A 9,477-nucleotide genomic window follows, 5' to 3' on the forward strand; every position below is an offset into this window, starting at 1 on the left:
CACGCCTGGCTAATTTTTGTATTTTTAGTAGAGACAGGGTTTCACCACGTTGGCCAGGCTGGTCTCGAACTCCTGACCTCAGGTGATCTGCCCGCCTCGGCCTCCCAAAGTGCTGGGATTACAAGCAAGCATGAGCCACTGTACCCAGCCACCCACATTTTCAAAGTCTCTCCAAAACAGCTCTGCTCCTGGCAGCACTGAGGGGTCATCCCCTCTCCCCTCCCTCAGCCCTTCCACAGCCTCAAAGAAAACAGAATGGAGAACAGCAGACAGGTTGACTCATAGACTTTATCGGCTTCTTTTCCACCCAGCAGTTTCTGCAATGACAACCGAGCCTGTACAATACACATGGTTCACTCTGTTAAAGCTGCAGGGCAAGGGGAGGGGGCTGGGGGTCCCCGGGCAGGCATCAAGGTTAGGGGTGAGCAGCAGCAAAGACTGGGCCAGTGTGTCCCAGTATTCGACCCAGAGGGTGGTGGCAGCTGGAGTTCCAAGGCTGCTGGAAGGGGTCAGGAGGAAGGCTGGGAAGCTGGGGGCTGCAGGGAGAGGAGAGTGCATCAGCAGTAGCAGGGAGGGGGCAAGGAATAGGAGGGGGCCCATGGGACACTGTCAGGGCAAGAGGGCATGGGACACAGCGCCTGCCTATGTTCACAGAGGATTTTTGCCACAGGAACAAGACAGATCACTGTATAAAAGGGTCTGTACAACATTACCTATGATACAATGTTCACATATGATACAAGGCTCTTTCCCTCTTTGAGTTTTAAAAAATAAATGTACAATTCCAGAACTTTGGGTAAAAAATATATACACCCTCATAGCAGGAACAGCAGCTGCTTTTGCTACTGCTGTTGCTGCCTCTTCAAAAGGGAAAGAGGTGGTGCCAGAAAGAAGGGTGAGGCTGTGCCAGGAAACCTCACCCAGTAGCTGCCAGGAGCCCCTGCACCCCTCAGGCCTTGAGGCTGGTGATGGGAGGGAGGGGAGCAGAGGTAAGAAAGGCCTTGCCAGAGTCCGGTGGCGCCTTTACAGTCTCCGCCATCCCCCTCCCCCACTTTGGGGCTGCCTGCCCCAGGTATAGGGATCCACCCCACCCCAGCTCTACGGGGAGGACAAAGGAGGAGTCAAGACAGGGAGAGGGACAGAGACCATGTTGTTGGTGTCAGACACATGAGTCAGAAGGGGGATGCCAACTCCCTCCTTAGCAGTTAGATACCCCAAAAAGCAGGAATGTGGGCAGCAGACACCCCTAGCTCCTGATACTGCTCTACCCCAGCCCACTACAAGGCAGGGGGAGGGTCCTCTAGGCAGCTGAGGCCTGTGTTTCCCTGAGCATCTTTTACCCTCTCATCAGAGTCCATTCCCGGACCTTCAGGAGGCCTGAGTGGGGGACTTGCAAGGGCTGATGGGTAACCCCTCCTACCTGCTGCCACTCCCTGCCCTGAAAAGCAGCTTGGCTCACCAGCCTGGGCATGCAGGGCAGCATGAGGAGCTGAGCAGAGAGTGTGGGGGTGGAGAAAGCACCCCGTACCATCCAGGGGCAGAGTAGACAAGGGTAGCACCAAACAGAAGGACCCCTCTCCAGTACACCCAACATCCGCCCTCAAATTACCAGATGCACTCCTGCTCCCTAAAAGGAGACACACACACACACACAGCAACATAATATTCCTTGGGGTCCCAGCCCTGACCAAGAAGAAGCTGGACAGGTGGTGGAGAAGAAGGCTGCCAATCCCTCCCACAATCCCACTCTGCAAGACAGAAGGGTGGGCGGCATTCTTTCCTGCTGGGTAGAGGAAGCTGGAAGCTCCATCCCCAGAACAGATCTCGATGGGAGGGGATAGAGGAAGGAGCTTTCTGCCCCCTTTCTCAGAAGGGACAGGAACCAGCAAAGTGTAGTTTTGGCTTGAAGGAGCAATGGGGAGAGGACTTCAGCAGGATGAACAGACTTATGGGTCCAGGGGTAAATCCATCCAACTCTTTCCCGTGGAGCAGGAATTTGCTCCACAGGAAAGATGCCAGATGTTGGTTGAGACATCGTGCAAAGTGCTTGAGTGCCAGGTGCCCAAGGATCTGGCGGGTCTGACTGGAGCCTCCACTCTCACTGACTATTCGCCTCCAGCTTGTAGGAGAGCTCGAAGAGGAGGTTCTGGTTATCGATGACCTGAAACTGGCGCACATAGGCCTTGGTCTGCAGGTGATGGGGGGATGCCTCCATGTCCAAGCCTAGTGGGTAAAGAGGGAGAGGCAGTCAGGTTCCCAGCCTCCCTTTTTCCTCTACACACACACCGGGCAGAGGATCAGGCTGTGGACTGAGACAGATGTTGGGCAAGAAGGCCTCTGCAGAGGCAAGGAGAGAATGGGGAACCAGCAAGTGTATGGAAATACACATTTGGACAGGGAGTTCTGCCCTGAACCCTCCCATTCAGTCAAAGCTCTACCTGTACTGCTTTCGGTACCCTGGGTACTCACAAAGGGGCCGGCTCCGGTATTTGCGGATTGTTCTCACTTTTTCGGCCACTGAATGCTGGGAGATGACAAGGAATGAGCCCTGAAAGGGGCACAGAAAGAGGCTCCCCCTCTTATGCTCCCCCTCCGCCATTCTCCAACTCTGCTTTACTCCCTCCAGTCTCCAATTCTGGAGGGTCTCTGAAGGACCAAAGGAGTGGGTGTAACAGAGTGCCAGGTGAGGGGGAGGTGGAGTTGCCCCCAAGCTGCCTGTCAGCTCTGCCACCCGTGGGTGGGTTGCCACAGTGATGCCACCAGGGAGACAGTCAAGTCTGTTAGGCAAGCTGGGCACTTGGAGGAAGGCTGCTATTTTTGGGAGGTGATGAGAGAGGGAGAGGATGCAAGCCCCTCACTTGTGGGACTAGAGGTTTGCAGTGCCACTCACTCACCAGCTTCTCAATGTTCACCAAACCATCTACAAGGGTCTTACTCCCTTCGTGCAGAAAAGTCAGATCTAGGGGATGTGGAGAGAATCCAATGTGAGGAAAGGATAAGAGAGGCGGTCCAAAGGGGCCACTGCACCTGAGGACCCGGCTCTTCCCCAGAACCCACTCTGTCTGGGGTGGGGGGCTCCTCTCCAGGCAGATACTCAGGGCTGAGTCGAGAGGGGGCTGGAAGTCTGAAGCGGGATATAGGAGAAGGGAAGCATGGGTGGAAGCGGCACAGCTTGGGAGTTACTCTCTCACCTTTGAGGATCAGAGGCACGAAGGGAATCACAGGGGGCTTCATTTTGGAGATCACTTCTCGGTAGCTTTTGTGGTTCCTGCAGGGGTCCTAGTATTCCACAGGAGAGAGGTCAAGGGACAGACTAGCCAATGTGTCCCAAAGATGTCCCCAGCTTCCTCCCTCACCCCCTGCCCTGTATACATTCCTGATCAGATAGGGGTACTGGGGGCTTTCTAATGGTGTGGTGGGGAGGAGCCTGACTACTCCCCCTTTACTTCAAGAAACACAGGGGCGCAATCCTTCCGCCCTCCCCCTCCAGCATGGTAAGGAGGGTGGGGGTCGCACGCACGCACTAAACACCTTGAAAGAAGCTTGAGGAAGGGGGTTTATGCGAACAGAGGGTTTCTGCGCTCTAAGTCCAAGAGCAGAAGAAAGAGCCAAACCCACTCACCGTCAGGTTCTCAAATTTGCGGAACAAGTTCTTGAATTTCCCTGGCAGCTTCTGCAGAGTTTGAAGGAAGGAGAAGAGATATTAGAGTGGAGCTCCTTGGGTTACATGGGAGCCTCGGATTAATTCTCCCTGTTGGAGGGCAAAAGGGCCTGTACAGCTTGTAGGGGGCTGGGAAGCTGGTGGGTGGGGAAACGAAGTCAGGCCTTGGCTAAGTCTAGAAGCTTGAAACAGCCCAGAGGAATTCATCATTCTGGGGAAGGCCAGGTCTCTCTTATGTAGGTGCTTTGTACAAAGATGGCCCCACTGACTATGGCTGAAAATCAGCCCAACTCCCACAGCCAAGTCTGCGACCTGACCTGGCCAAGGGCTGCCTGCTGCGACTCAGGCGGGATCCTGGCTTTTCACTAATTTGCACAAAGACAGGGTCCATTAGCCAAGCTGTGCGCCCTGGGGTTGCGTATGCCAGAAGAGGGCGCCTCTCTCCAACTGGCACAAAGACTCCCACAAGGCCAGCGGCCGTCCCGAGAGGACGCAATTCGGGAAGCCCGGGATGCCCAGATCCCCAGGTAGGAACGGGAGGGGTCTCATCACCTCCCAGGTGAGTCGAAGGCGACTGACAGCAGCGTTGTCCAGCCCCATGACCACAGCATAGAAAGACAGCAGGTCCTGGTTCTGCTTGCAGCTGCGGGGGTGGGAGGCGGGGTCAGGGGCGGGCGGCGGCGCGGGCCTCGGGCCTCCGGCCTGGGCTCCCCCTCCCGCCGACGGCCGCACTCACAGGGCCGCGATCTTGATGAACTTCTTGAGCAGCTGTGCGCGCTTGCCCGGGGCCTCGCAGAGCAGCACTTCGGTGGCCACCCAGTGCGTGACCTCGCTGCAGCGCTGCAGCAGCAGCTCCAGGTTGGCCGTCTCCCGGCGGCCACGCTCCCCGTGGAACACGTAGTCCACGAACTCCAGCTGCACCCACGGCAGCGGAGAGGCGGCCAGGACGCCCGGGAGTGAGGGGAGTGGGTGGGAAGATGGCAGTGTAAGGCGATGAGGAGCAAAAGGCAGGAGGGCAGGGGCGGAAGGGGTGGAAAATAGAAAAATAGAAGGGACAGGAGGCGGCAAAGATGCGGAAAAAGAAAACAACCAGCATTAATAATATATCACCAGCTACTGAGCACTTACTAGGTGCCTGGCAAGCACTCACGGCTGACATCCTCAAGACAACCATCTGCTAGGCATTATTGTCTCTGCCTTATTTTATTTCTTTAATAGTGAATATTTTAAAAACACAAATCCTGGGTCAGGTTCTGTGTAAGCAGCACTTGGGCCCTGGGCCACTCTGCTCTGGGGTCTCTCTCTTTGCGATTTTTTTCAGATGGGGGAACAAAGAGAGGTTACAGCCATGCGTTACCCAAGGGCTTGCTGCAAGAGAGCCTTGAACCAGGACGTTGTGCTGCGAACACCGTCTCCCAATGGCACATTTTTCCCTCCAGCCCCCCAGCACAGCGCCAGCCTCGGTCCCCACCTCGTGCACACATCGGAACAGCTCCCAGTGGAAAGCAGTTAGGTGGTTGGCAACGTCCTCAGGCTCCACTCGGTGGATCTCCGTGTCTCCAGGGGAGACCTGAATCTCCTCGGGGAGGGGCACCTGGTGGCAGGCAGGGGTATAGGAGCTGGGCTCCTGGTGGCACGGTGAGGGATTGCTCACAGCCCCCCTCAGCCCTCCATTCCAGCCAAGGCCTTGGAAAGTTCTTACCAGAGCCTCATAGCTGTCCCGGGTACAGGCAAACAGGTGGCTATTGATGCCCAGTGTGGTGAAAACACAGTCCTCAGTGGGCTGGAGAAGGACCTTCTCTGCAGGAGAAAGAGCTGCTTATCCTCAGCCCCTGCTGCCTGGACCCTCACACACACCCCACACTTGGCTCTGTCCTATCCAAAAACTCCTCACCCCACACTGACACATTGTAGACTAATGGAACTCATATTATCACCAGTTTATGCCATATTTATCTGGAATTGGACAAATGATGATTTCTTTTGCACTTATAACTTTTTTCTACTCCCTTTCTTTCACAGCTTTTCTCTTACTCTGTTGTCCTTGTGACACTGGGAAGGCTGAAATTTTTTCCTACCGTGGAGGAAAACAAAGCTTCAGCGACATTGCTGGCTTTCTGCCTTCCCACTCATCCTGTGTCTTTAGCCTGAGAAATGTGGCATCCTTACATACACCGGGAGGTTAAAGGACCAGAACACAATCCACAGGTGAGTGAGGGGCAGCACCCAGGTCAGAACCTGAGTCCTAGACCAGGGCATCCTAGACTTTTTTTTTTTTTTTTTTTTTTGAGACAGGGTTTTGCTCTTGTTGCCCAGACTGGAGCACAGTGTCACGATCTCGGCTCAATGCAACCTCCGCCTCCGCGGTTCAAGTAATACTCCTGCTTCAGCCTCCCAAGTAGCTGGGATTACAGGTGCACGCCACCATGCCCAGCTAGTGCCTCCCAAACTTTAGTAGGCATAGGAGTCTCCTAGGGGTCTTGTTGAAATGCTGATTTGAACAAGACCAGCAGGTCTAGGGTGGGGTCTCATATGCTGCATCTCTTTTAGAGACAGAGTCTTGTTATGTTGCCCAGGATGGAGCACAGTGCCTATTCACAGGTGCAATCATAATGTACTACCTTGGATTCCTGGGCTCAAGCAATCCTCCTGAGTAGCTGGGACTGCAGGTTTGCACCACTGCACCTAGCAAGATGTTGCATCCTAACAAGCTCCCAGGTGATGCACATGAGGCTTGTCCCAGGACCATACTTTGAGTAGCAAGGGCCTAGAATTCAGTCTCTTCCCCTCCCACAGGGCACTGAGCTTGTGAGTTTCTCCTCTTGGAGCATCAGCCCAGTTCTTCCTGACCCTCACCTCCTGAGGAGGCCACAGCTACCAGGATGAGGGAATCCTCACGCCCCGCGGGCTCCTCTGAATATTGAAGTTTCTCCGTCACAGAACCCAGAATGTCCTGCACAGATGCTGAAAGGCGGCTGCGTATGGTCACATAAGAGTGGTCAGGCATGTATACACGGCAGAAGACTGGACGGAAACAGGAAAATGGCTTTCAACAGAGGGCAGAGTGGCAGCAGCTGGTACAGTTTCCTCCAGGGTGCCACTGTTCCCCACCTCTGAAGAAGGTCCTGTGAAAGGGGCTGGTTCTACCACCCAGGGAGATGCCACTGAGGGTGCCCAAGACCCAGAGACACGTCCCCCTGAACCACTCAGGACAACTGCCCCTCCTAATGCCCACACTCACTCTCATCAGAGCCCCGGAAGGCCACGCGGGTCTGCAGACAGGAGTCTATCCGGCGGAAGTGGCGGAAGAGTGGCTTCACCTGCTTGCTGGGTGGCTGACTCTCCTCTGGAATCCTGGCATGGACACAGCTGGGCATCAGCACGCCCTGCCAGGCATATGGACAACCAACACCAAGCAGGCAACATCAAGCAAGAATATCAGAATTGGGTCAAGGATGCACCAGCAACAGTTTCAGAAGGTGGTTAAGGGGGTCAGAAGAGAGGACAATGAGCAGGATGAGATAATTGTCCAAGTAACCCTAATCAAATGCCATCTTTTCCATGAATTCTTCTCTGGTCCACCCCACCCACCAGGAAGGTCACTTTCTTGTCTCAACTACTATAGAACATTGGGATAATGTTTATGTTCACCTCTTATCTCTTCTATGAGTTTGAGAGCTTTTGAGGACTGGGATTTGGTTCCTACTGAATATTTTTTCATCCTCCAAGGCCTAGCACACTGCCTGGCACATGGTAGGTAGTAGGTCATCAGCCATTTGCTGAATTTTGCTGAAAAGAACTTCACAGTCTGGGAAGGAGACAGACAGGCATCCAGCTACTTCTAAAGCCAGGCAGGAGGCGTTGATGATGTAACAAAGGTACCAGGAGAGTTCTGCTGGTGTGGGGGAAGGAGAAAGCTATTCCTAAAAGGAAGATCTAGGAAGTTTTCATCAAGAAGATAGCATTTGACCTGGACCTTGGAGGAGAGCAGGAAGAGAAGGAGGTGGAGGCCAGGTGAAGTGGCTCACACCTATAATCCCAGCACTTTGGGAGGGATTGGGAGGCCAAGGTAGGCAGATCACTTGAGGCCAGGAGTTCAAGACCAGCCTGGCCAACATGGTGAAACCCCGTCTCTACTAAAAATATATAAATTAGCCAGGGCTTGGTGGTGTGCACCTGTAATCCCAGCTAATTGGGAGGCTGAGGCAGAAGAATCGCTTGAACCCGGGAGGCAGAGGTTGCAGTGAGCCGAGATCACACCATTGCACTCCAGCCTGGCGACAGAGCAAGACTCCATCTCAAAAAAAAAAAAGAAAAAAAAATGTCCGGGTGCAGAGGCTCACGCCTGTAATCCCAGCACTTTGGGAGGCCGAGGCGGGTGGATCATGAGGTCAGGAGATCTAGACCATCCTGGCTAACACAGTGAAACCCCATCTCTACTAAAAAAAAAAATACAAAAAATTAGCCGGGCATGGTGGCAGGCGCCGTAGTCCCAGCTACTCAGGTGGTTGAGGCAGGAGAATGGTGTGAACCCAGGAGGCGGAGCTTGCAGTGAGCCGAGATCGCGCCACTGCACTCCAGCCTGGCCGACAGAGCAAGACTCCGTCTCAGAAAAAAAAAAAAAAAAAAAGAAGGGGGTGGGAGGAGGGCATTCTGGCATTCTGGCATTCTGGGGTGGACAATATAACCGACTGTGGGAAGTTGGAGAGTGCAGGATTTGAGGTGTTATGGATGGATGGGATGTAGATGAGATGGGAAGGAACAGCAGAAGGCAGAAAGGGAAGGGTATCAGATGCTGGGATGTTTCACTTTCTCTTGGAAGCATGGGGAGCAGGGATGCCTTTGGAATAGGAGCATGAAAGATCTCTCTAGTGTCAGCACAGAGAAGGGAGAGAAGGATGCTAGACCACAAGCTGAGGCCTCCCTAATTGTGGTGCTGGGGACAGAGAAGAGAGAAACTAAAAGGGCAGAATGGATGGATGGATGGATGGATGGATGGATGCACTGGTGTCCTGAAGCTGGTTCACACTGGCTCACAAGAGCATATTGTTAAGTTCTGGGGGATTTTGCCAACTGTTTTTTAAAGAGCCATTAAAATATAAATAAATACATGTATCTCCATATATAAATATATATGTTTTAAACTTATATTCAGGCCAGGTATGGTGGCTCACACTTAGAATCCCAACACTTTGGAAGGCCGAGGCGGGAGGATTGCTGGAGCCCAGCCTGGACAACATAATGAAACCCTGTCTCTATTGAAAAATAATAATACAAATTAATAAGTCATACATAAAATTTGTAATCAAATAAGTTATTACAAAAAAAGCAGTTTCCTTCCTATTTCACTTTTTCTTTTTTTGAGACGGAGTCTCGCTCTGTCATCAGGCTGGCGTGCAGTGCCACAATCTCAGCTCACTGTAGCCTCTGCCTCCTGGGTTCAAGCGATTCTCCTGCCTCAGCCTCCCAAGTAGCTGGTACTACAGGCGCATGCCACCATACCCAGCTAATTTTTGTATTTTTAGTAGAGACGGGGTTTCACCATGTTGGCCAGAATGGTCTTGATCTCTTGACTTCGTAATCCGCTCACCTCGGCCTCCCAAAGTGCTGGGATTACAGGCGTGAACCACCACACCCAGCCCACCTTTTTTTTTTTTTTTCTTGAGACGGAGTCCACTCTGTCACCCAGGTTGGAGTGTAGTGATGCAATCTCAGCTCACTGCAACCTCTGCCTCCTGGGTTCAAGACATTCTCCTGCCTCAGCCTCCTGAGTAGCTGGGACTACAGGCACATGCCACGGTGCCCGGCTAATTTTT

At 53.3% G+C, this 9,477-nt stretch overlaps 1 protein-coding gene across 3 annotated transcripts in view; it reads right to left on the bottom strand.

The window, feature by feature from the left end:
* Positions 1-1,611: 1,611 nt before the first annotated feature.
* The window catches only part of RAPGEFL1 (Rap guanine nucleotide exchange factor (GEF)-like 1), a 16,721-nt gene continuing 8,855 nt past the window's right edge, over positions 1,612-9,477 (bottom strand). For all 3 annotated transcript variants that reach the window (XM_011929847.1, XM_011929845.1, XM_011929846.1), the window contains exons 5-15: positions 6,903-7,015; positions 6,518-6,685; positions 5,364-5,461; positions 5,133-5,255; positions 4,398-4,576; positions 4,214-4,304; positions 3,623-3,673; positions 3,192-3,279; positions 2,895-2,959; positions 2,470-2,524; positions 1,612-2,223 (exon numbers count right to left, since the gene is read on the bottom strand). In XM_011929847.1, the coding sequence (XP_011785237.1) occupies positions 2,099-2,223; positions 2,470-2,524; positions 2,895-2,959; positions 3,192-3,279; positions 3,623-3,673; positions 4,214-4,304; positions 4,398-4,576; positions 5,133-5,255; positions 5,364-5,461; positions 6,518-6,685; positions 6,903-7,015 (1,156 nt within the window). In that variant the 3' untranslated portion in view covers positions 1,612-2,098. The remainder of the gene's footprint in view (positions 2,224-2,469; positions 2,525-2,894; positions 2,960-3,191; positions 3,280-3,622; positions 3,674-4,213; positions 4,305-4,397; positions 4,577-5,132; positions 5,256-5,363; positions 5,462-6,517; positions 6,686-6,902; positions 7,016-9,477) is intronic.

Source organism: Colobus angolensis, unplaced genomic scaffold (genome assembly GCF_000951035.1).
Source record: "Colobus angolensis palliatus isolate OR3802 unplaced genomic scaffold, Cang.pa_1.0 Scaffold83, whole genome shotgun sequence".
Classification (NCBI taxonomy): Eukaryota; Metazoa; Chordata; class Mammalia; order Primates; family Cercopithecidae; genus Colobus; species Colobus angolensis.